The 24015-nt window shown below is 46.9% G+C and overlaps 9 protein-coding genes and 2 pseudogenes across 9 annotated transcripts, besides 59 other annotated features; 10 read left to right on the forward strand and 1 right to left on the reverse strand.

Moving 5' to 3' along the window:
* On the reverse strand, positions 1–502 carry Tc00.1047053510609.10 (annotated as a pseudogene; the record flags this gene model as incomplete).
* Positions 1–11937: a sequence feature (heterozygous, Esmeraldo-like haplotype).
* Positions 1047–1102: a microsatellite.
* Positions 1178–1756, forward strand: Tc00.1047053510609.20 (hypothetical protein, conserved; the record flags this gene model as incomplete). The annotated part of the gene is made up of 1 exon (XM_809478.1): positions 1178–1756. The coding sequence occupies one exon, from the start codon at positions 1178–1180 to the stop codon at positions 1754–1756; it is 579 nt and encodes a 192-aa protein (XP_814571.1).
* Positions 1795–1844: a microsatellite.
* Tc00.1047053510609.30 (GTPase, putative) lies at positions 2000–3808 on the forward strand (the record flags this gene model as incomplete). The annotated part of the gene is made up of 1 exon (XM_809479.1): positions 2000–3808. The coding sequence occupies one exon, from the start codon at positions 2000–2002 to the stop codon at positions 3806–3808; it is 1809 nt and encodes a 602-aa protein (XP_814572.1).
* Positions 3870–3894: a microsatellite.
* Positions 4503–4960: a mobile genetic element.
* Positions 4819–4845: a microsatellite.
* Positions 5422–5441: a microsatellite.
* On the forward strand, positions 5661–6095 carry Tc00.1047053510609.34 (hypothetical protein, conserved; the record flags this gene model as incomplete). The annotated part of the gene is made up of 1 exon (XM_809489.1): positions 5661–6095. One exon carries the CDS (start codon positions 5661–5663, stop codon positions 6093–6095), a length of 435 nt encoding a protein of 144 aa, XP_814582.1.
* Positions 6369–6388: a microsatellite.
* Tc00.1047053510609.40 lies at positions 6428–8167 on the forward strand (annotated as a pseudogene).
* Positions 8193–8464: a mobile genetic element.
* Positions 8345–8366: a sequence feature (AT_rich).
* Positions 8450–8481: a microsatellite.
* Positions 8732–8755: a microsatellite.
* Tc00.1047053510609.50 (nuclear receptor binding factor, putative) lies at positions 8834–9841 on the forward strand (the record flags this gene model as incomplete). The annotated part of the gene is made up of 1 exon (XM_809480.1): positions 8834–9841. One exon carries the CDS (start codon positions 8834–8836, stop codon positions 9839–9841), a length of 1008 nt encoding a protein of 335 aa, XP_814573.1.
* Positions 9877–9907: a sequence feature (AT_rich).
* Positions 9988–10012: a microsatellite.
* Positions 10168–10187: a microsatellite.
* Positions 10283–10320: a sequence feature (T-rich).
* Positions 10483–10525: a microsatellite.
* Positions 10620–15944, forward strand: Tc00.1047053510609.60 (hypothetical protein, conserved; the record flags this gene model as incomplete). Its single annotated transcript, XM_809481.1, has 1 exon — positions 10620–15944. One exon carries the CDS (start codon positions 10620–10622, stop codon positions 15942–15944), a length of 5325 nt encoding a protein of 1774 aa, XP_814574.1.
* Positions 11938–12323: a sequence feature (haploid, Esmeraldo-like haplotype).
* Positions 12324–12916: a sequence feature (areas not merged during assembly with more than two copies in the genome that could not be assigned to a particular haplotype).
* Positions 12917–13032: a sequence feature (heterozygous, non-Esmeraldo-like haplotype).
* Positions 13033–13804: a sequence feature (areas merged during assembly that could not be assigned to a particular haplotype. This can correspond to areas where the two haplotypes were merged or to regions with more than two copies in the genome that were merged during assembly.).
* Positions 13805–14276: a sequence feature (heterozygous, non-Esmeraldo-like haplotype).
* Positions 14277–14346: a sequence feature (areas merged during assembly that could not be assigned to a particular haplotype. This can correspond to areas where the two haplotypes were merged or to regions with more than two copies in the genome that were merged during assembly.).
* Positions 14347–14639: a sequence feature (areas merged during assembly that could not be assigned to a particular haplotype. This can correspond to areas where the two haplotypes were merged or to regions with more than two copies in the genome that were merged during assembly.).
* Positions 14640–24000: a sequence feature (heterozygous, Esmeraldo-like haplotype).
* Positions 16079–16100: a sequence feature (AT_rich).
* Positions 16224–16523, forward strand: Tc00.1047053510609.65 (U6 snRNA-associated Sm-like protein LSm3p; the record flags this gene model as incomplete). The annotated part of the gene is made up of 1 exon (XM_809490.1): positions 16224–16523. The coding sequence occupies one exon, from the start codon at positions 16224–16226 to the stop codon at positions 16521–16523; it is 300 nt and encodes a 99-aa protein (XP_814583.1).
* Positions 16841–16863: a sequence feature (AT_rich).
* Positions 16950–16984: a sequence feature (A-rich).
* Positions 16999–17026: a microsatellite.
* On the forward strand, positions 17085–18077 carry Tc00.1047053510609.70 (protein kinase, putative; the record flags this gene model as incomplete). The annotated part of the gene is made up of 1 exon (XM_809482.1): positions 17085–18077. The coding sequence occupies one exon, from the start codon at positions 17085–17087 to the stop codon at positions 18075–18077; it is 993 nt and encodes a 330-aa protein (XP_814575.1).
* Positions 18307–18336: a microsatellite.
* Positions 18405–18484: a sequence feature (T-rich).
* Positions 18501–18529: a sequence feature (AT_rich).
* Positions 18568–18595: a sequence feature (AT_rich).
* Positions 18621–18656: a microsatellite.
* Positions 18719–18745: a microsatellite.
* Positions 18962–18990: a microsatellite.
* Positions 19109–19139: a microsatellite.
* Positions 19145–19175: a microsatellite.
* Positions 19202–19225: a microsatellite.
* Positions 19258–19277: a microsatellite.
* Positions 19301–19329: a microsatellite.
* Positions 19374–19397: a microsatellite.
* Positions 19530–19561: a microsatellite.
* Positions 19651–19671: a microsatellite.
* Tc00.1047053510609.80 (hypothetical protein, conserved) lies at positions 20499–21488 on the forward strand (the record flags this gene model as incomplete). The annotated part of the gene is made up of 1 exon (XM_809483.1): positions 20499–21488. The coding sequence occupies one exon, from the start codon at positions 20499–20501 to the stop codon at positions 21486–21488; it is 990 nt and encodes a 329-aa protein (XP_814576.1).
* Positions 21497–21528: a microsatellite.
* Positions 21610–21637: a microsatellite.
* Positions 21695–21715: a microsatellite.
* Positions 21792–21899: a sequence feature (GA-rich).
* Positions 21932–21961: a microsatellite.
* Positions 22013–22037: a microsatellite.
* Positions 22176–22218: a microsatellite.
* Positions 22283–22313: a microsatellite.
* Positions 22341–22363: a sequence feature (AT_rich).
* Positions 22364–22386: a microsatellite.
* Positions 22428–22452: a microsatellite.
* Positions 22455–22471: a microsatellite.
* Positions 22472–22503: a microsatellite.
* On the forward strand, positions 22601–23794 carry Tc00.1047053510609.90 (hypothetical protein, conserved; the record flags this gene model as incomplete). Its single annotated transcript, XM_809484.1, has 1 exon — positions 22601–23794. One exon carries the CDS (start codon positions 22601–22603, stop codon positions 23792–23794), a length of 1194 nt encoding a protein of 397 aa, XP_814577.1.
* Positions 24001–24015: part of a sequence feature (areas merged during assembly that could not be assigned to a particular haplotype. This can correspond to areas where the two haplotypes were merged or to regions with more than two copies in the genome that were merged during assembly.) that runs on past the window's edge.
* Positions 24007–24015: part of a microsatellite that runs on past the window's edge.

The following is a 24015-nucleotide window of genomic DNA, read 5'->3' on the forward strand; positions in this document are numbered from 1 at the left end:
TCTTTTTAGCATCGTAATACTTCTATTCATAGATTCCCACAAGTGGAAACGCCCTCTTCTCCTTCGCAGTGGTTGCGGGTTGGCGCGCAACACCTACACTTCCCGTTTAATTCGCTGTACTCAACACCGTGTGCGTCCTCTATGTATCCTTAATGGCCTCAACGACAAGAGAAGACAAACCCCACGCAGGGTAGACGTACCCCGCAACAATGTCAGCTGGATAAACCTGTTTTGTTTGGCAACGCGCCAAAGTACCCTCAGCAAGCACAGCCATTACCCCACCAGCACGGACGAGAGAGGGTGAAACAAAGGAATCCTTCACTTTACTTTCAGGCCCATCTTTTGGTTTCACCGGCGTCTCCTGCAGCACAAAACTTTCGGCGCATTGCAGCAGCTGCGCACCCCCTGACATACTCCCCACAGCGTGTGCAGCCCCACTGCCGCAGCAAACCAACACAACAAGAAGCGCCAGCACGGCATAATAGAAAAGATGCCGGGACATGTCGGGCCTCTGCTGCCCACACTCTCCCTTCTTCCGCCGGATCCGGTCACGCGGCGGCGGTTGTGTGTGCGGGGTGCCTTCAAAGCAGAAACACGTGAGAACATACAATTATGTGTGTGTGCGGTGTGTGTGCTGTCGTCGGTTCTTTCGGAGCCTTCGGCCCCGGACGCCCGGCAAAACCGAGGCGCCGCCGCGAAACGAACGCGCGTGCCCGCGACGAGCGGGGGAGGAAACGGGGACCCCGGCCTGACCCCGAGGCGGCCCGTGTTTTCGCGCTTTAGGATCGGTTCCCTGAGTGAGGGGCCAGCGCTGAAGGAATGTTAAAAAGGGGGGATGTTCCGTGTCGGGTTGCGGCTTCGGGTGACGGCTTTTAGGGCGGTAGGATGGCGGATCGCTGGCGTCTTTTGGTGGGGTCTTGGGGCTTGTACCCGTATTGGAGCTCCGCAGTTTTTGTTGTTTGCTTTGGCCCGTTTTGTTTTCTTTTCTCTGGAAAAACACGTTGAATTATTTCCGCTTATTGTATTGAAAATTTTCGCAGTTCATATATATATATATTTATTTATTTATTTATTTATTTATTTATTTATTTATTTATTTATTGTTTTTGTTGTTGTTTTTTATCGCTATTATTACTATTATTTTTTTAAGAAGCAAGGATTTTAAATTAAAAACAAAATGGCCTCTTTTACATCTTGTGCACGTATTCTGTACAACACAACCAATGTTGACCGTACCATGCACACGATCGTTCATTGCAGCGATGGAAAATACGTGGAAGTGCCAAAGGCAGTTGCGGATAAATGCACCTTTATTGAGAAAGTCAAAGACGAAATGATTCCTGAATTTGAGTACCCCGCAGCCGTTCTTGAAAATCTTGTCTGCTGGACAGAACACTATGGCATTGACGGTTTTGCCGAAAGTGAAATTGTAAGACCATGTATTTACAGAAATATTCTCCACGTCCTGAAAAACAAGTGGGACAATGGCTTTTTTGTTTCTCGCCTTACCAGTGAACTAAACATTGGACACTATCTACAGACCGTAAACGCAGCAGAAAAGTTTAATATGAAGGGTTTGCATTGCTTTCTTTGTGTTGGACTTAGCTGTAAGTTCCGCAGTGAGGATGATGCAGAACTCATTCACAAGATAATGGGGCTTCCATCTAATGTGCAACCGGACCAAGAGGATATTGAAAACGTGACCACACGGTATCCTTGGCTGAATGAAGCCATTGAACCGGTTGTGAGGAAGTAAACTAATTTAGAGAAATGTTGAAAGCGCACCGCCTTATCATTTATTTATTTATTTATTTATTTATTTATTTATTTATTTATTTATTTATGCAGCTGCCCCCATAAATGGGATTCACAGTGGATCACCTTCTTGAATTTTTTTATGGCGGTTCACATTTAATGCTTCTTTGATTGAAATACATACACGTTTACACAGAAAACGTTTAGTGATAAGGAGAAAAACCTAATAAGGGAAAGGAACAATATGGGCAAACCCGGGAAAAAGGCTGGAAAGGGATTGCTCCCGCCTACCAATGTCAATCGTCGTGTCGATGTCAACAAAACCAGTTTGCGAGACCAGAGGACAATTAAGCGATTAAAAATGTATAAGTCCAAGCTTTTACGTGATGAAAAAGGTAATATTGTGAAGGGGAGTGTCTTGCAGGCATCCGATCGTGTTGAACAGCAAATGGTTCGTGTTGCACCTGATCGTCGGTGGTTTGGTAACACTAGAGTTATTGGTCAGGAAGCCTTGCAGAATTTTTTGAAGGAAATGGGTGCAAAATACAGAGATCCTTACAGTATTGTTATTAAGCAATCTAAGCTCCCACTGAGTCTTCTTGAGTCAAGCGGGATGAATGAGGGCAGTGTTCGTCAGCAGATGGAGTGGGAAAAAACCTTTGGGGAGAAGGCCAATCGAAAGCGCGTTCGTCTGGATACCGTTGATATGGAGGGGTTTGTAAATAGGGCCGTATCGAAAGGCGAGGAGTATTTGACTGATAAGAAAGGAGTCGATCGAAATCTTATTAATAAAGAAGAGAATTTACGTGATGATCGTTCCAAAAATAGGATTTTATTTAAAAAAGGTCAATCCAACCGTATTTGGAATGAGCTTTACAAGGTAATTGATAGTTCTGATGTGGTCCTATATGTATTGGACGCAAGAGATCCATTGGGAACTAGAAGTTCTTTCCTTGAAGAATATATGCGTAAAGAAAAAAAATACAAACACTTTATTTTTGTATTGAACAAGTGTGACCTTGTTCCTTTGTGGGCTACTGCTCGCTGGCTTCAAGTTTTGAGCAAAGACTATCCAACCGTGGCTTTTCATGCAAGTATCAATCATCCGTTTGGTAAAGGTAGTCTGATTTCGCTTCTTCGACAATTTGCAAAATTGCAAAATGTTACTCATCGAGGTAGTAAACGAACAAAAACTCCTATTTCTGTTGGTGTGATTGGCTATCCAAACGTTGGTAAGAGTTCTCTGATTAATACTCTTCGGCGAAAATCCGTTTGTAAGGTTGCACCTATACCAGGAGAAACGAAAGTTTGGCAGTATGTTGCTCTCACAAAGACTATTTTTCTTATTGATTGTCCCGGTGTCATTTATGATCGCGAAACAAACAATGATGTTCAGGCCGTTTTAAAGGGAGTTGTACGTGTAGAACGCTTGGGAAATGCAGACAAGACAGATGTTGTAAATACGGTTCTTGAGATTGTGAAGCCTAAAGACATAGTTGCCACATATGGTGTTTCTGACTGGAGGGATGTGAATGACTTCCTTGAAAAACTGGCAAAGCTTAGGGGTAAACTTGTTAGTGGCGGTCAACCCGATACAGAAGCCGCATCGCGTATGGTTCTCTACGACTGGCAAAGAGGACGAATCCCGTGGTTCAGCGCTCCACCTTTTGATTCTAATAAGCAATATCGTGATGCCTTGGAGCTACCAGAGGCAAAACAAATGAAACTAATTGAACATTATGGCACGTTTAACATAGTTGAAGGTGCTATGGATCACAATGAAAAATCTGATGAGGAAACATTGCAGAATACTTGTGACTATTCTGGGGCTGATTCTTTCAATGAAAAGCAAATTCAGAAGAGTAAAAAAGAAACGAATATTCACGCGACAGTTGCTAGTTATATGTCCGAGCAGATCATTTTGAAAAAGAAGGAACAACGAAAAAGGGCCAAGTCCGAACCTGCCATTAAAAACTCTGGAGCCAAGGAGACGAATAACAACTATAATGATGATGATTTATGGAATCGTTTCCTTGCTGCGGCCAAAAAATGAACAAGAAAAGTGTAGGTTTCTGAAGCAGAGAGTAAACTAATATGAGTCAACATTGGTAATAAATAATAATAATAATAATAATAATATATCGTATTGTGTGTAGTAAGTGATTTAACAGTGCTCCCTAATAATGTTGTCATTATTGTTGTTTTCTAATTTGACTTTTTTTTTTTTTTTTTTTCGTTGGAAAACCTTTGTAGTTTCTTTTGAATACAAAAAGAGACCTTGGCGTTGTTGTTCTATGAACGGCTATCCTCTCTGCAGAAGGGAGAACTTGTCATAACGCCCATTTGTGTCCCAAAGGGAAATTAGGCCTGATTTCTATTCCAGTGTTCACGGTATGATTTATATCTCAGCTCCTTTAATGATTTAACTTCTGTATTGCCTTTTATCTTCCTTTACCATTGGCCCTTTCTGTGGACAAGGAGGAGACAGTATGTCATGATTTTGCTTATATTGAATCAGTTGCTGTTGGGCGTCTATTGGTCTGCTTTGTTATTGTCCAACCTGTTGGATCTATTTCTAGTGGATTTAATTAATTCTATTTCGGATGTGAGGCTGGTTTTTTTTTACTCTGGGCTGCAATTGCTGGAATCGGACTTTGTTTTTCTTGTTCTTTTGACCGCTGATTTTAATTTATGCATTCCTGTTGTACTATTGGTTTGGCCATTTCTGGTAATGTTATCAAAATATTAGGAGCTTTTGAAGAGAATGATTGCGGGAGAGCTGGCCAACTTAATTAATGTATGTACATCTTGATATAATGAAGACATTCTTTGTGATACTCTCTACCGTATGAATCTTTTGGGAAGAACGCGACTTTGTAGGGGCAGGGAACCGATAGAGGCCAGATAATATTTGTTTTTATTTTGCCATCCCACCCACCCCCTGTTGATCCCCAGCACGCGGCGGGGTCTTGTGGTTGGAGGACCCCAAAGTCTGGCACTTCGTAAGTAATAATATTTAAATCCTAATTGAGGACAAAGCACCATGCTAGTGGTCCACAGAATTATATATATATATATATATATATATATTATTGCAGGGAAACATTGAGGCAATTAACTGCCTCTTAGATACTCCCCTTTTTCTCTATCTTGTTTGGTTTTTATATATAATTTCAGGATCCAGCCAGCGGCCCAGAAGATTATTCCCTTTTCTCTTGGCCAAATTTTATCATGGGACAGAATTTGAAGTCTCTATTTCTCTGGTTTTACTAACTGGATGCATAATTGGATTTGCGACGCCTCCTGGTCGCTTAGCGATAAAAAGCTTAGCCAATAGCAACTATACATAGAGTTTTATCTTTGCTTTTGGGTGTGCCATCAGCGTAAAATATTTAAGTTAATTCTTTCATTGGAGACGCACTTAAGAGTTAATGGAAATAAAGTAACTGTTGGTTTTCAATATTATCGTTAGTTGTACATGAAAGTTGCTGGGAAATGTTTACGACATTTTGGTCAGCGATCAGAAAGGAGAATTTCAAGAAAAAAAGGGGGGAAGGGGTAACTAAATGGTGCTTAATGAAGCAATGAACAATGTAGCCTCCGTTTTATTAAATTTTACTACTATTTTTTCTTAATAATGTTGCTGCATTATATATATATATAATGTTATTATTATTATTATTATTTGTATTTGTATTTGTTTCTGTATTTTGAGAAACTTCTAATTAGATGTAAAATCTGACAACCATACTGGAGAGTAGAACGAGGAGGAACGTTAAATTCTTTTTGCCATTCACCATTTCCAAGAGAGAGAAAAGTCTTTCTTTTTTGTACTCATTTGCTTGGCCCTTTTCAAGGCGTGGATCAACCCGTAGAATAGATTGTAGGAAGAGAAATATATCGGAATGGGGTTAAGAACGGCCCTTACGAAGCCCTTTGTCGCGCTTGTAGCTTCTATGGACCGACGCATCGATCTCATGGATGAGCCTTTGAAACGTCATATCCAACACCATAACAATTCAGGGGAGGACCTATGCGCCAGTGTTTGGCATGAATATTGGTCGTACCAAAAAGCGCTCTTACCGTATCGCAAAACAAGGCTTTTAAACGAGCTGAGCTATATGGCAAGGGGGAAAATATCGCTGGCTAGCATGGGCGTAAAAGACATTATTCTCTTCTCCCGTGTCTTGACAAAATGTTTGTTTCTTTTTATCATCTTTGTAATTATAGGTCGACGCTCTGTTTTTCCGTCTTTGGAGCCCAATTCTGTCTTTGTCCAAGAAATCAACACAAACTGGCAACCAAACCACAAACGCGGTCTGTTGATTAAGGAACTTTAAGAGGAGGCGAAAGCAAGGATAGAAAGAACCAGGGAGAAGTAAAAGGCAAAAAAAGGGGTGATTCCTTTAAAAGAGAACAATGAAGAGACGCGAGGATACGGCCTTGTCACGGTAAAACCTTTTCCAATACTAGCATATACGTACTAAAATTAAAAGTTTTGAGCATTTTCTTCTTACACGTGATACGTTAGCCACTACATTTTCCAGAAAATGACGCCACGAATCTACAAAAGGCTTCTCTGAGACGAGCATTTCATTATTCTTTACCCCCCCTTTTTTTTTTTTTTTTTTTTCTGTCAATCAGATCCACAAGACTTCTAACAAAGAAATAGATATGCGCCGTTTCTTTTCCAAGTTTGCTGCGGGCCTGCCGGCACGCTTCGCCTCCACAGCACCGCCGGCGGGCGGCGCGAAGGCCGCTGCCTCGGCTGCCGCGGGACAGAAGTCGTTCTTTAAGGCGACGGAGATGATTGGCTATGTGCACTCCATCGATGGCACCATTGCCACGCTCATACCTGCACCTGGCAACCCTGGCGTGGCCTACAACACCATCATCCAGATCCAGGTGAACCCGACAACGTTTGCCGCCGGCTTGGTGTTCAACCTGGAGAAGGACGGCCGCATCGGCATTATTCTTATGGATAACATCACGGAGGTCCAGTCTGGCCAGAAGGTGATGGCGACGGGCCAGCTGCTCCACATTCCCGTGGGCGCGGGCGTGCTTGGCAAGGTGGTGAACCCACTTGGTCACGAGGTCCCCGTCGGCCTGTTCACACGCAGCCGCAGTCTGCTGGAACAAACAGTCGGCAAGGTGGACACCGGCGCCCCGAACATCGTGTCACGCTCTCCAGTGAACTACAACCTGCTCACCGGTTTCAAAGCTGTAGACACAATGATTCCCATTGGCCGTGGCCAGCGCGAGCTGATTGTGGGCGATCGTCAGACGGGAAAGACATCCATTGCCGTGTCGACGATCATCAACCAGGTGCGCATCAACCAGCAGATCCTGTCGAAGAATGCGGTCATTTCCATCTACGTTTCCATTGGCCAGCGTTGCTCCAACGTGGCGCGCATCCACCGCCTCCTCCAAGGCGTACGGTGCGCTGAAGTACACGACTGTCATGGCCGCCACCGCTGCCGAGCCCGCTGGCCTCCAGTACCTCGCACCATACGCCGGCGTGACAATGGGTGAGTACTTCATGAACCGTGGACGTCACTGCCTGTGTGTGTACGACGATCTTTCGAAGCAGGCCGTTGCATATCGTCAGATTTCGCTGCTCCTGCGCCGCCCGCCTGGGCGTGAGGCGTACCCTGGCGACGTCTTTTACCTGCACTCGCGTCTATTGGAACGTGCTGCCATGCTTTCGCCCGGAAAGGGCGGTGGCTCCGTGACTGCTCTCCCCATCGTGGAGACGCTCTCCAATGACGTGACGGCGTACATCGTGACGAACGTGATCTCCATCACTGACGGCCAGATCTATCTCGATACGAAGCTCTTCACCGGTGGCCAGCGGCCCGCAGTGAACATTGGTCTCTCCGTGTCGCGCGTGGGTTCGTCCGCTCAGAACGTGGCGATGAAGGGTGTTGCTGGCAAACTGAAGGGTATTCTTGCCGAGTACCGCAAGCTGGCCGCCGACTCCGTGGGCGGGCAGCAGGTGCAGACGATCCCCATGATCCGTGGTGCACGCTTCGTTGCGCTGTTCAATCAGAAGCAACCGTCGTATTTCATGAGCGCCATCGTCTCGCTGTATGCGTGCCTGAATGGTTACCTGGACGATGTGAAGGTGCAATACGTGAAGTTCTACGAATATCTGCTGGTGCACAAGGACCTGAGCATCATGTATGGATCGGCGAAGAACAAGTTTTTCTACATGTACATGCAAGAACTGAACTATCTGATTCGTTTCTTTACCCTAAACAGCCCTGTCCTACACGACGAGCTTGAGGAGATGCTGAAGCAGCACACACAGCTGTTCCTGCAACACTACCAGTCAAAGATGAATGCAATAAAGAGCGAAAAAGAGGTGAAGGCGCTGAAGAACCTTTTGTATTCCTGCAAGCGCGCTGTATAGTGGTGCTTTTTTTTTTTTTTTTTTTAGGTGCTTGTGAAGAGATTGTTCTTGGTGGGAGGTGGCTAACTTCACGAATGTATATTTACCCTGATAAAATAAATGTAACTTTTTAAGACGCTTTTCTACCGTATGAATCTTTTGGGAAGGCCACGACTTTAGGGTACCGAAAGCGGCGAGATAATTTTTTATTTTTATTTTACCTTCCCACCCACCCTCTTTTGATTCCCACCACGCGGCGGGGTCTTGTGGCTGGAGGACCCGAAAGTCTGCCACTTCTTAAAGAATAAATAAATAAATAAATATATATATATATATCCCATCCGAATAGAGTGAGCGGGCCACGATTGTGTCTAAAGGATTTATGTATGCACTTACTTGGTGTTAAACTTTGAGGATATGGTGAATCCATTCTTATTCCATTCATCCCTTTCTTATTCTTATCTGGTTTGGTTCCTATTATTGACAAACTGCAGGATTCGGCCGGCGGCCCCGATGACTATTTTTAATATATCGGCTTGATTTTGTTTTGGATTGGATTTTCTGTGGTTTGATTCTGCTGTGGATTATATATATATATATATATATATAATAGGATGTTTTTTTTTTGTTTGTGTGTGTGTGTTTGTTCTTTGTCATTGCATATTTTAAATAAAGATTGAAAGTAGAATGTCGAAGATTACGTCGAAGGGGTGGTGCTATGCCCGTTGTGGCCCGATTTCCCGTGTCCTGAAGCATGTGACGTTCGACGTTGTACCAAAAAAGGAAGAAGTTATAGTTGATGTACTGCAAGCGCCGTTGCATCGTACAGATGCAGCTGTGGTAAATGGCACGGCTTTGGGGCGGAGACGGTTTTCGTCTGCTGGGTTTCCAAGAGTGGGAGGCTGCGAGGGGGTGGGGAAGGTGGTTGAGGCCGGTGCTTCCCAGAATGTGAAGGAGGGGGATATGGTGTGGGTGGCGCCGCTTCATGGTACGTGGGCAACGCGTGTTGCAGTTGATCACAAAATGGTGCATAAAATTGATCCCAAACACGTTTCCCTTGCCGTTAACGCCTCCAATTATATTGTCGCCCAGCATCTCCTGAACGGGTTTGCAAGCCTTCGGAAAGGGCAAGTCATTGTGCAGAACGGTGGCAGCAGTCTAACTTCGTTGGCGGTCGCAGCACTGGCGAAGCCGCTTGGTGTAAAGGTTTTCACGGCCTGCACCCCTGGAGAGCGCTTTAAAGGGGCGAAGGAGCGTCACGCCAATTACAGCAGCGAGGTCTTTGAGTACAACGGGAAGGGAGCCAGAGCCATGCGGCAGGCAATAGGAAACGTTGGTGCGACATTGTATCTCAATGGTGTTGGCGGCCGTCACTTTGATACCTTTTTGGGACTTGTTGGTTTTGGTGGGCATGTAGTTTCGTACGGTGCACAAAATGGTGTGGGATTGATGATTTCTGGTTCAAATCTTATTTACAACGAGGTAACAATGCAGGGATTATTTCTCCCTTCATACCTTGCAGGTATTTCCTACAGCGAACGTCAAACAAAACTTGATTTTGTGCTTCAGCAGCTTTCTTCAATGGGTTTCAGCTATCCGACTTCCGTGGCCGCCTCGTTGGAACAGCTGCCAAATGTGTGGGATGACGCGTTTGTACATGGAGGGAAAAAGGGTGTGGTTATCGTAGGAAAATAAATTGAGAGAAGTGTTTGTTGAGCGATGTGGAAGTGTTATATATATATATATGTATATAATTTATTTGCGTGTGTGTGTGAGTGTGTGTGTTGCTGTCATTTTAGATTTTTGTTTTTTTAGCTAGCAACGCTCTTTTAATGCAACTCTATTATTATTATTATTATTATTATTTTAGTGTGAGGGGATTGGGTGGGTGGTATTGGAGGGGAGGGAACAAATGGTGATAACGGATTCTTTTTGACTTTTAGGCGGGCAGGGTATCACAATTTTGCTGGCATGTCATTAAGTATTTGTATAACAGTGGCTTTTTTTTACCACTGTCGGTAGTTTGTTTGTTTGTTTGTTTTTTGCGTAGGCTTTAGGTGGTCATGGGTAGCAGTCGCATGTATATGGCACGTGGGTAGTAAAACAAAAGTCAATGATAGGGGGTTTGTGCGTGCATCTTTTATTTATTTATTTTTTTTTTTTTTTGTATTTTTGAGTGGGTGCATCTTCTCTTTGAAGAAAAACGTAATGTGTTTATTTGTTTCTTTGATGTCTCGGTTTGTTCTCTCTTGCCATAAGACATCATTGAAGTCATACTGCAATCTCACTTCTACCACGCAATTGCGCACTCTTCCTGCGGCCGATTATTATTATTATTTTTTTTTTTTTCTTTTTCTTCCTTTTTTTTTTTTTTTTTTTGTATGTGTGCGTATATGTATTTGATTTTGTATTGGATGCATTTAGGTGGTCATTAGAAGTGAAGGGGTAGGGAGAAAGGTTCTCAATTGACATCATGCCACTCTCGGATGGCACCAAAGTGGCCATGCACGTTGACGCCCTTGCCGTACTGGACGATATACGGCGAACAGGGCAACTCATAGAAGAGTTCCGCTGGCTGAAGAAGCACGGTGGAAGCCGTGTGGCGCTGGTGCGACTGCGATCAGAAATCAAGAAACTTAAAGCGTCTCAAGCCAGTTTACTCGAGTCTCGAGGAAAAGGGAAAGATCCGCACGGTGCACAGTACGAAACCTTCCATGCATCGCCATCATATCGGGGTGATGGATTGATTATTACCCCGCGATCACGCCCTGACAGACTCCAGCAGGAAGGGTTAGAGGCCCCTATGCATGTTGGATGCACGCCCGATGTAGACAGAAGGGGTGTAACGGAAAAACATGGAATAATTGCATTAGACCATAAACAGTATGATAAGCCCAATCAAGACAAAGAGAGGGTCTATTTAAAACCACATTTGTCCTCGACTCCTCCTAACCAGGACTACAAGAGATATTGCTCCGTTGTATTTGCAGTTGTTCTGGCAGAGGCACACATAAGACGTGAAATTATTCACAAATACGAAAAACGTCGATTAAAGCTTATTAACCACTTCAAAGAAGGTTGCATCATCATTGCATTGTCAAATAGACCACCATACCTCCACGGTGTATCAGGAACATCAAACAGCAATGTTGGCCCACGTCACGAGTATTACCTTGTTTCAGAACCAAATAAAGAACGCCATTCAACAACAGTAAGAACCTCCATAATTCAGCACACCCACCGTACTAATTCCTTTTCCTACATCACGCAACAGGAGCTGTGTATCCCGCCAATCCATTCTATGCAAGACGAAAATCTTAGCAAAACGAACTACGAAACAACGTACGAGAGCAATACCCCATACGAAATAAGTCACACAGAAGCACAACAGAAACAATGGGCCATAAAAAATGCCAACGAGGAAACTGCCAGACGGAAGGCTGCAGAGGAAGAAGCTGCCAGACGGAAGGCTGCAGAGGAAGAAGCTGCCAAACAGAAGGCTGCAGAGGAAGAAGCTGCCAGACGGAAGGCTGCGGAGGAAGAAGCTGTCAGACGGAAGGCTGCAGAGGAAGAAGCTGCCAGACGGAAGGCTGCAGAGGAAGAAGCTGCCAGATGGAAGGCTGCGGAGGAAGAAGCGGCCAGACGGAAGGCTGCAGAGGAAGAAGCTGCCAAACAGAAGGCTGCAGAGGAAGAAGCTGCCAGACGGAAGGCTGCAGAGGAAGAAGCTGCCAGACGGAAGGCTGCAGAGGAAGAAGCTGCCAGATGGAAGGCTGCGGAGGAAGAAGCGGCCAGACGGAAGGCTGCAGAGGAAGAAGCTGCCAAACAGAAGGCTGCAGAGGAAGAAGCTGCCAGACGGAAGGCTGCGGAGGAAGAAGCGGCCAGACGGAAGGCTGCGGAGGAAGAAGCTGCCAGACGGAAGGCTGCAGAGGAAGAAGCGGCCAGACGGAAGGCTGCAGAGGAAGAAGCTGCCAAACAGAAGACTGCGGAAGAAGCTGCCAGACGGAAGGCGGCGGAGGAAGAAGCTGCCAAACAGAAGGCTGCAGAGGAAGAAGCTGCCAAACAGAAGACTGCGGAAGAAGCTGCCAGACGGAAGGCGGCGGAGGAAGAAGCTGCCAAACAGAAGACTGCGGAAGAAGCTGCCAGACGGAAGGCTGCAGAGGAAGAAGCTGCCAAACAGAAGGCTGCAGAGGAAGAAGCTGCCAGACGGAAGGCTGCAGAGGAAGAAGCTGCCAAACAGAAGGCTGCAGAGGAAGAAGCTGCCAGACGGAAGGCTGCGGAGGAAGCTGCCAGACGGAAGGCTGCAGAGGAAGAAGCCGCCAAACAGAAGGCTGCAGAGGAAGAAACTGCCAGACGGAAGGCTGCAGAGGAAGAAGCTGCCAAACAGAAGGCTGCAGAGGAAGAAGCTGCCAGACGGAAGGCTGCGGAGGAAGAAGTTGCCAGACGGAAGGCTGCGGAGGAAGAAGCTGCCAGACGGAAGGCTGCGGAGGAAGAAGCTGCCAGACGGAAGGCTGCAGAGGAAGAAGCTGCCAGATGGAAGGCTGCGGAGGAAGAAGCGGCCAGACGGAAGGCTGCGGAGGAAGAAGCTGCCAGACGGAAGGCGGCGGAGGAAGAAGCTGCCAGACGGAAGGCTGCAGAGGAAGAAGCTGCCAAACAGAAGACTGCGGAAGAAGCTGCCAGACGGAAGGCGGCGGAGGAAGAAACTGCCAGACGGAAGGCTGCAGAGGAAGAAGCTGCCAAACAGAAGGCTGCAGAGGAAGAAGCTGCCAGACGGAAGGCTGCGGAGGAAGAAGTTGCCAGACGGAAGGCTGCGGAGGAAGAAGCTGCCAGACGGAAGGCGGCGGAGGAAGAAGCTGCCAGACGGAAGGCTGCAGAGGAAGAAGCTGCCAAACAGAAGGCTGCAGAGGAAGAAGCTGCCAGACGGAAGGCTGCGGAGGAAGAAGCTGCCAGACGGAAGGCGGCGGAGGAAGAAGCTGCCAGACGGAAGGCTGCAGAGGAAGAAGCTGCCAAACAGAAGGCTGCAGAGGAAGAAGCTGCCAAACAGAAGGCTGCAGAGGAAGAAGCTGCCAAACGGAAGGCTGCAGAGGAAGAAGCTGCCAAACAGAAGGCTGCGGAGGAAGAAGCTGCCAGACGGAAGGCTGCGGAGGAAGAAGCTGCCAGACGGAAGGCTGCAGAGGAAGAAGCTGCCAGACGGAAGGCTGCGGAGGAAGAAGCTGCCAAACGGAAGGCTGCGGAGGAAGAAGCTGCCAAACAGAAGGCTGCAGAAGAAGAAGAGGCTTCTCTTAGTCGTGAGCGCGAGCTTGTACGGAGTGCGACCGCCCATTGTATCAGCGGTTTTGCAGATCATTTTCTGTCAGAGTGCATTGTGAGCGCTGCTGGTACCTTCCGCACTGAGCTGGATAGACGAGTGGCGGAGGAAGAAGCTGCCAGACAGAAGGCTGCGGAGGAAGAAGCTGCCAGACAGAAGGCTGCGGAGGAAGAAGCTGCCAGATGGAAGGCTGCGGAGGAAGAAGCCGCCAAACAGAAGGCTGCGGAGGAAGAAGCTGCCAGACGGAAGGCTGCGGAGGAAGAAGCTGCCAGACGGAAGGCTGCAGAGGAAGAAGCTGCCAGACGGAAGGCTGCGGAGGAAGAAGCTGCCAAACGGAAGGCTGCGGAGGAAGAAGCTGCCAAACAGAAGGCTGCAGAAGAAGAAGCCGCCAGACGGAAGGCTGCAGAGGAAGAAGCTGCCAAACAGAAGGCTGCAGAAGAAGAAGCCGCCAGACGGAAGGCTGCAGAGGAAGAAGAGGCTTCTCTTAGTCGTGAGCGCGAGCTTGTACGGAGTGCGACCGCCCATTGTATCAGCGGTTTTGCAGATCATTTTCTGTCAGAGTGCATTGTGAGCGCTGCTGGTACCTTCCGCACTGAGCTGGATAGACGAGTGGCGGAGGAAGAAGCTGCCAGACGGAAGGCTGCAGAGGAAGAAGCTTCCAAACAGAAGGCTGCGGAGGAAGAAGCCGCCAGACGGAAGGCTGCAGAGGAAGAAGCCGCCAAACAGAAGGCTGCGGAGGAAGAAGCTGCCAGACGGAAGGCTGCAGAGGAAGAAGCTGCCAGACGGAAGGCTGCGGAGGAAGAAGCTGCCAAACAGAAGGCTGCAGAGGAAGAAGCTTCCAAACAGAAGGCTGCGGAGGAAGAAGCTGCCAAACAGAAGGCTGCAGAGGAAGAAGAGGCTTCTCTTAGTCGTGAGCGCGAGCTTGTACGGAGTGCGACCGCCCATTGTATCAGCGGTTTTGCAGATCATTTTCTGTCAGAGTGCATTGTGAGCGCTGCTGGTACCTTCCGCACTGAGCCGGATAGACGAGTGGCGGAGGAAGAAGCTGCCAGACGGAAGGCTGCAGAGGAAGACGCTGCCAAACAGAAGGCTGCAGAGGAAGAAGCTGCCAGACGGAAGGCTGCAGAGGAAGAAGCTGCCAGACGGAAGGCTGCAGAGGAAGAAGCTGCCAGACGGAAGGCTGAGGAGTTTATTGAGACATCAAGGAATAATGAAGTTAGGGCTGTTTCTGGAAGTGTAGAAAGTGTCTTTTTGCAGAATAAGTTGGATGAAAGATTTCCCCGAATGGTGAAGGAGGATGAGTTATCGCGTTTTCAGGAGTGTGTTTTTAATGTATGTGAGGCATTGCTAATGGAATGGCTTGTTCAGGCTGCTGATTTGGTGAATAACGAGGGCGGTAGTGCTATTACCACGGTCACTTTGGATGCCATTGAGAGGAATTGTCCACCCGATATCAAGGCTCACGACTCCGATAGAAGCGATTCTTTGGGTGTATTGGGTGGAAAGTCTTCAAAAGCTAGCCCGTTACAGGCGAGGGATAATAGCGCTGTAGAGAGCGTGCAATATGGTGAAACTGTAGAAAATACGGCAGGTGATTCTCTACTTGTCTCGGTGGACCCCACGCCGGCTTTACATAAAGAGGATGCGCAAAGTGTTGTCACGGTTCCCATCTCTGCTGCAGTTGTTAAAGCCGATATCATCCGTAAGCAACTGTTATCAGGCGATCAGGTCAACATTGCTTTGGGTCCTGCTGTTACGGGCGAGGTTTGGTCGTGCCCCACTCCCGGTGTCAAAAAGGGTGGAGGCAGCAACGCCGCGATGACGGAGGCGGTGACAGTGTACATAGTCGAGCAAGCGGGTGTGGCTGTAGAGGCGATTGGTGATGCTGGTGATTTATCGTACGCAACGGTAGAAGCAACGCTTTGGCGTGGTCTTATTGGGGCGACCTCCGCCGCCGTTGCGTCGACAGGTGAAGTGACTGAAGAGTGGCGTGCCGGTCTTAGGGCGTTGGCGGAGCGCATTGCCTCGGACTACGTCTATTTTGCGTCGAAGCAAAAATTGCGGAAGCTAGATGAGTATCTTTGGCACGCTGAGGCGTTTCTTACACCGGAAGAAATCACAGCGCGCTCCATCGCCGCCGTCACCCCGCGGCGCTTTTTCAATGGACTGCAGCGAAGCGATGTGCGGTTCCTGATACATCACTATGTGGAACTCGCCCGCAAAGGGACGCTCAACGAGGACATTTACACAGAGGCAAGATTGCGCGAAAATCTTTTTGAACGGCAGCACGATGATGTCGCTTCACCCTTGCTTTCACAGCAAACCAGCGGCACAACGACGAAAAAAAACAATGCTAGTGGTCGAACTATTCTTGCCGTTAACCGACGCCGTGCCGGGCTAACGCAGTTGGTGCTTGGGCATGCCCTGGAAAACCTTTTGGAGGAAACGGTTGCAGAGACCAGTAAGTGGATTGCGTCTCTTGTGGCAAATTAGTTTCTTTGGAAATGAAGGCGCAGGGGGGAAAACAGAGTGACAGCACGAGAGAATAACTTAATTTTAAATTCTTCTCCCATCCATTTACCTTTCTCCTTCTTCTCCATCTGTACGGCTATGTGTTGTGTCTATTGTATTTTTTTTTTTTTTTTTTTACTTGGTATTTCTCCTCTCTTGCCGTTGTGTCCTTTGCGTTGTCGTTTGTTTGTCTGTTTGGTTAATTGGTTGGTTGGAGGTTGTTGTTGTTGGAGATTATGGCTTTTCGGGAACCCAGTAGCGATGGGCACTTCTTTTTTTTTTTCTTGTTGTTTTTTAATTTTCTCCAACAGAAGGGAAATGGACCCGTTTGCCTTTATTGTACAGGGCCTTGAAAAACCCGTGCGTGTGCACACAGTGAGCAATGAGACAGTGGATGGTACGCTGTTGGCGGTGGATGATCACTGTAACGTGATGTTGCGGGGGTGGAAAGTGGTGGGACACGACACGAAAGGCGTAGAGGGGCCGGCATCATCGTCCCTATTAGCCCCTATTCGTTTTATTCGTGGCGCACAAATAAAAACCATTACACTTGTACAGTAGTGCGTGTCTGTATGCATCTCTATGAGACGAGATAGAGAGAGAGAAAGAGTGAAAGACAATTGGCATGGAGAGGCTGCTGCAGATGAAGATGATGGTGGCGGTCTTCTGGTAATTTGAGAGGCCACGCAGCGCGAGGAAGATGCAGAAAGACATGGGGGGGAATTGGCGGCAGTGGTGCGTGTATTTGCCTTCTTTTATTGTTGTTGTTATCTCACCTGTTTTCGGTTGTTGTTTTTTCTTTTCTTTTCTTTTTGCAGCGGTAAAGTCCTGTCTGATTGCGCCACCTCACTCCCACTCTCACTCTCTCTCCGTTGTTCTTTTTTTTATTTTTATTATTATTCATCTTGTTGGCGCAGTGACTCTGCAGTGAGGAGGGGGTGGGGGGTATAACCGCTAAGCGGAGGAGGAAGGGCGAAGACGGAAGGCAAAAAAAAAAGGAAAAAAGGAAAAAAGGAAAAAAAGGTAACAGCCGACCTGTGTGTGTGTGTGTGTGTGTGTGTGTGGTGGGGGGCGGGGGGGCGAGAAGGAGTAAAGAAAAAAAAAAAAAAGGGGGGAACTTGCATGAATCCAGCAGCAGGGGGTGTGGTATACGACACGCTGTCGTCACAGCCGCAGAGGAGTATGCCCCAACCACACTACGCCGCATTGGAAGCCAATGAGCGTTACTTTCGTCAGGAGAAAGTAGGTGAAGGGTCATACGGTGTTGTGTACAAATGCCTTGATAGACAAACAGGTCGCATTGTCGCCGTGAAACGGATCTCGTTGAAGCTTAAGGATGAAGGGGTACCGGCAACGGCGGTACGGGAAGTGTCTCTTCTTCGAGAATTGAATCATCCGTACGTTGTGCAGCTTCTTGATGTATCCCTTCAGGATTCAAAGTTGCTTCTTATCTTTGAATACATGGAAAAGGATTTGCAGGGATTATTGAAGCAGCGAAACACACCACTTGTAGGAGGAAAACTGCAACGTATTATGTTTCAGTTATTGTTAGGATTACACGCCTGTCACAGCCGTCGCTTCGTACATCGTGATATTAAGCCAAGCAATATTCTCATCAGTCGCGATGAGTCGGTGGTGAAATTGGCGGATTTTGGTTTGGGTCGTGCCTTTCGTGTTCCGCTGCAAACATACACAACGGAGGTGATGACACTGTGGTACCGCGCACCGGAGGTCTTACTCGGGGATAATCATTACCTCCCTGCCATTGATGTGTGGTCGATGGGATGTGTCATGGCAGAACTTGCGAAAGGAACGCCTCTTTTTGCCGCTGATACCGCCATCAGTCAATTGTTTGCCATATTCCAAGTCCTCGGCACCCCGTCGGAGTCTACATGGCGTGGTGTGTCCTCCTTGTCGCACCACAATGTCGACTTCCCTCAGTGGCGGCCTACCTCACTGAGTAGTGTCATCCCCACACTGGAGCCAGAGGGAATCGATCTGCTGCAACGCATGCTGCTGTACGATCCACGTCAGCGTATCACCGCGTATGACGCGCTTCGTCACAGCTGGTTTGACGACGTGCGGCATGACATGAGTGAAGAGGCCGCTCTTTAATGTCCGAGTGGATTTACAAGAAGACATCCGTGACAGTTGTGTGTGTGTGCGTCTGCCTGGCGTACTAATGAAGCACAACGAGGAGGAAGGAAGGACAAATATTTATTTTTCATGCATGTTGTCGTCATGTGGACAGCGGCAAGGAGAAACAGAGGGAAATCGCAGCTGAAGAAAACAGAACCAACAAACAACAAAAAAAAGAAAAGAAAAGGTAATAAAATTGAAATTAAAAATAAAATAAAACTTAAATAAAATAAAACCTGTTGTTTTTTTTGGTTGTAGCCCAAAGCAGCGTCAAAGTAATTGTGACGAGACGCAGATGATTCATATTATTATTATTATTATTTATTTTTTTTTTTTTCTTTCTTGTTGTGTGTGTGCGTGTTTGTGTTTTTTGATTTTGGTTTGACGATGGTGATGGTGATTATTAATTATTAATAATTATTATTATTGTTTCCGTGTGTACTTCATGGCTGCGACAAGTCTATTGAAAAATAAAATAAAATAAATGAATTATTCCTTGAGCCATAAAAGAAGGAAGCCCATACATACATACATACATACATGCATGCATGCATATGATCAATACTTCATAATGGATATTAGGAGAGATTTTTCTATAGATGAGGGCAGAAGAGTGTGAGAGAGAAAGAGAAAGAGAGAGAGAGTGTGTGTGTGTGTGAGGGAAAAGGGGGAGAGGGAGGGAGAGAACATGAAATAATAATAACAATAACACAGAGGACTAGTGGGGGAGATAGAGAAACGGAACAAAAGGAAACAAAAAGAAGAAAGGAGACCGATGCGTCAAGCTTTAACTTCAACCGATGATGAGGAGGAAAGAAAGTGAGTGTATGCATACATGTGTACATACACGCAGATGTGCATATTTATTTATTTATTTATTTATTTATTTGAAGGAGGAGGGGAGGGGGGGGGGAAGTGTGGCGGTTGCGGGGTCCTCACGACTGCCATTTCTTAAATTTTGTGTTTTGTTGTTGTTGTTTTTGTTTTTTAGCCCTTTATCTCTCTCCTTTTTTTTTTTTTTTTTTTTTTTTTTTTTTTCCCTTTGCGTGTGTGTGTGTGTGTGTGTGTGTGTGTCCATCTTTTATTATTATCTATTACAGAAAAAAAAAAAAAAAAAAAAAAAACTATTACTATTCTTGCTACTGCTGTCGTTGTTTTTGTTTGTTTGTTTGTTTGGCCACCCTCCTTTGGGCGTCAGATATTTATTTATTTATTTATTTATTTTTTTTTCTTTTTTCTCATTTTGTGTGTATGTGCATACATATATATAATATATAATATAATATAATATAATATTAGCGTGAATATTCTTTGGGAGGGATATTTTTGTTCAATGTTTGCGGGGCGGTGCATTTTCATTCCTTACCCCCCCACCCACCCCACGTCTTCTCGCTTTCCTTTTTCAATGTGCGCACTGTGATACCTTCATTTCTTTTTTATTTTTTTTTTTTTTATTTTTTGCTGCATTACACGCGTGGTGTTACAACTTTGTTTTCCCCAGAAAGACGCGGTTGGTCCGGGCGCTGGTTGAATACCGTCAGCCCTGCGCCAACAACAACAACAACAACAATCCCGTGAGGGAAACATGGCTGGCACTTGGATTCCCCCGACAATACGGAGGCAATGAACCCTGGCGTACAACGCTGAGGCGGCCGGTGGTATTGCCAGGGGAGCGGTCTCCAGTTGGGCTCTGCGCTTTGCCCTGGAGGACCCCGGGTTGAATTTCACTCGGGGTCCGCCCACACGGCCCGAAGTAGTGTGGAGATGACTGGCTGTGGCTCCCCCGTGCGACAGGCCCGGATAATTGACCGTGATTCAATGGATGCCAACTTCCGCATGTATTTTCCACCGTCGCAGTCTCTGGGCCAGGCGCTTTACCCCTGCAAGAATGCCGCTGGGATTGCGGGGTAATTCACTATGCGTTGGCAGCACGGCAGCGACCACATCATAGTGCCGTGCAGACTGGAATCCGGAGCACTGCGCTGCAGAATGGTTGACTTTTGGCTTCCCGAAGGAATCGCTTCAGCGTCCTTTGGTGATGAACCCCTCCTGGCGTCACGATGAGGTGGTCAACCATGAAATTTCAAAAGGAGTTGACGTATGTTTACTGTCATGTCAGGTGTGGGCGAGCACTAAGGAAAACACGGGGCCTTCTCTTCAGCTTAAAGAAGGCCTCAATCACTGTGGACAAGCACAAATACACCCCTTTCCTTTTTATAAATGTATATAAACATGTACACTTGTATCTGACGGACTTTAATTGAAGAGGAGGGGGAAAAAACACCGAAGGGATTTTGCCTTTTTTTCTTCTTTTTTTGTTTTTCTTTTCACTATTTATTTTTCTTTTGGAAAGAGAGTGTGTGGCCCTTGTGAATACCAGCAACGTTTTTACCCACAATGACATTAGTGGCTTCTTGTGGTGGAATTTACTTCCCTGAGACACCGGTGGAAAACATTCTCACCCTGACGTGGCAAGTGAAAGAGGGCAGTGAGGCAGCAGTGCCGTATGGCAGCGTGGTCTTCAAGGTGAAATCCTCTTCACCCAAGTCGTTTTACGTGCACCCGCGCTATGGGGCACTGCTGGTTTCTGACGGCCTTGGCCTGCCACGGGACCCTTGTAGTACGCAGGTAACATTTGGTCTGCGTCCGGCTGCCACGGAGGTGCTAAGTGAGGCGGCGGCCACAACCGCCCCGCGCTCTGCCACTTCGATAGGTGTTGGCAATGGATACCATGAACGGATTGTGATTGAGTACATCCACGTTTCCGGGGACCGCGCCATTTATGATCGTCTGTCGCAAGGTCTGGCTGCGGATAGCCGGCTTTCAGAGGTGGTGCGGGGCGTGTGGGACCTCATGACAGGAGGAACTCTCCACGCGACGCGAGGCACACCCATCACTCTCAAGGTGTACACGGAGTGTGTCACGAGGGAGAGCGGAAAAAAGGGGGACGGGGTGGTGGTGGTGGTGCCACCCACCGCGAAACTGGTGCCGCCGGCGTTGCGAGAGCAGTTGCTGAATCGTATGTCGACTGCTCATGCGCGGGAAATTAGTACGTCCTCTACCGCCCCATCAGCATCCGAGAAACACACCCGCGGTGCTGGAACCAGTGAGTTGCGGGCGCTGAAGCTCGGCATCGATGCGCTGCGTAATGAACCCGAGGCGGCCACAACCGCCGCTCCTGTCGCCACGGATGACACGTACAACAGCAGCAGTAAGAACATCCCACGTTTACAGGCCGATCATACAGAAACGGATATTTTGATGCGCATGCCGAAATTAGATAGTGCTACAACAAAAGGATCAAAGGATGGGGTACCCTTATTTATGGTGCTTGCAGCAATGCTTTTTACATATGTGATAACAATGCTGCTGTGGCGCACCATTTGAATACCCTTATACACATATTCATATACATATATACATATATGAGTCTCATGTATGCTGTTGACGCATTGAGATGAAAGGGGGGCATAAAGAAAGAGGGAGAAATCGCATGAGCCATAGCAAGTGTATGTATGTATGTACGTATATATATACCAAAGACACAGATATGGCTCCCTAATGCAGCCAAGATGAAAATGGGAAGACATGTTTATATATATATATATATATATGTTTCTGTGAGTAAAAAGATGAGAATTGAAGTAGACGAGCAGATCCACCACACAAATCATGACTCAAACCCTCTATAATAATAATAATAAGAAGAAGAAGAAAAAAGAAAGAAGGAATGAGTATGGACAGGGAAAAAAAAAGGGGGGGGGAGCGAATAAAGAGAAAAAGAAAGTGAAAATAAAGTCGTATTACATGTATGGTACCAAAATCACTTGAGGAAAAAAAAAAAAAGAAAAGAAAAGAAATGGCGAAATGGTTGAGTTCCTCCCCGTATGTGTTTTATGTTTGCTTCTGTTTTGTTGTTGTTGTTGTTGTTGATGTGTTTTTTTCTTATTATTCTTCTTTGTGTGTGCGTGGGGGGTAGGGAATAGCCGCTGCTGTGACCCCCCTCCCCCTTTGCCCCGCCTGAAGGCATGCGTTGGGATTGACGGAGAGACTCCCGGTGGTTCTCCCTCTCTTTGTGTATGCGCATGTGCCTTTGTGTATGTGTGTGTGTATGTGTAGGGAGAAATGAAACGTGTTTGGAGAGACGGAAGGCGGTGGAACTTTGCAGCGACGTTCCTTCCTTTTTTTTTTTTTTTTTTTTTTTGTTTGTTTGCCCTACAGTTTTCCTTTCTTTTCTTCTTATTATTTATTATTATTATTATTATATATATATATATATATATATGTGTGTGTGGCGCACGTAAATTCCTCCTCTTCATCCTCTTATTTTTCCTTTTTTTTTTTTTTTTTTCAGTGCGTATGTGTGTGTATTTATTTTATTTTATTTTATTTTATTTTATTTACGCGTTTGTGTATGTATTTATGTGTGTATTTATGCGCACTTATTCTTCTATTCTCCCTACTCCACCTTCCTGTGTTTGTTTGGTTTGGTTTGTTAAATGTCAACAGGTAGAGCTGCGACAGGGGTTGCAGGGCGGACCATCAAACGGAAGGTGCAGTCTAATCGGGATGCCCCGTACAACACACGTCTTTTCAACACATTGTGGACGTATCGCAGCGGGCAGTTAACGACAAGTAATGTGCGTCGGCTAAAAGAGACAGGCATTCCAATCGGTTATGGCTCCAACGGCAATGGTAACAAGTACGATGAGGGGGGGGACGCACCTGTCAAAAGCGATCTGCAGCCTCATGCGATGCACAAATTTACAGGGGACGAGAATTGGTCCCTTCTCATTGCGGTTCCGAAAAACTCGGAGCACTTTCACAACATTCTCGAGTGTTCCAGAGGAAGTCTTATGGTCGGGCACACCGACCCCCAGTTGTTTCACTGGTTCAAGCAACTTGGCACTTTGCCGCCGCGGGCAATTCTCTCCGGCCCACTGGAACTTCTCTCTGGCGACATGCAGCACGAGGCATGGGAGGAAACGTTTTCCCGCCACCCAGTGATTCATAGCATCGCACAAGACATGTGGACACGCAAGGATAGTAAGACCGAAGAGGAAGTTGTCACCATTGAACGCCGAGAACGTGAGGAGGACGAAAAGCGCATGCGTCGCATGAGCAGCAGTGATTGGCGGGCAAAATTCAAGGACCGTGAGCGCAATCCCACCGCCGAGGAGGATGAAGAACGGCCTATTTATGTCATCAAGCCAGAGACTTTTGCGCTGCTACGGCTGCAGCCAGATGTAAAGCTTTGGATGAATGTTGTTTCCCAGACGCAGCGTGTCTGGGAGCCTGTGATTCCCGACCCTGACCCGCTCTGTCGCTGTGCCCCACGTTTCCTGCGCATGCTTAACCTCGCGCGGCAAAAACTTGTACCGTCACTCAATATGAACTTTGCCCTGAAGCTGACAAATGCGTTTATATTTGAGGTGGACAAGGAAGGACTGTGGGCGATGGGAACACAAGAAAACCTCCACGGAACTTGTTCGCCCGCCGACGGTGCGGTACGGGAGGAGTGGACGGAGTTACGCTTGGAGTTTGGGAAGGGCCAAGTGATACAGACGGAGCAGGAGATGGAGTGGTGGGTGCGTGGGCTGACGAAACTCGGGGCACCGGAGATGTCGCAGTCGAACAGTCAAGTGGAGGATGCGGGAATGAACCCGGAGGATTACGACTACCGCCACATCTGAGACGTTTACAAAAAGAAAGGAAGAATGAAGGAATCATATTGACATGCGCACTCGCTCGCTCGCTCTCTCTCTCTTTCTCCCCTTTTTTTCACAATTTATGTATGTCTCAACAACGAGAATGGAACGGAGGGGAAAATACCAAAAGAAAAAAAAGGAAGAGGAAGAGGAGGGGCAACATTTGTTTGACTTCCATTGAGGTTTGTGCTCCATGCAAAAAAAAA

The sequence above is a fragment of the Trypanosoma cruzi genome, genomic scaffold (assembly GCF_000209065.1).
Source record: "Trypanosoma cruzi strain CL Brener 1047053516799 genomic scaffold, whole genome shotgun sequence".
Taxonomy (NCBI): domain Eukaryota; phylum Euglenozoa; class Kinetoplastea; order Trypanosomatida; family Trypanosomatidae; genus Trypanosoma; species Trypanosoma cruzi.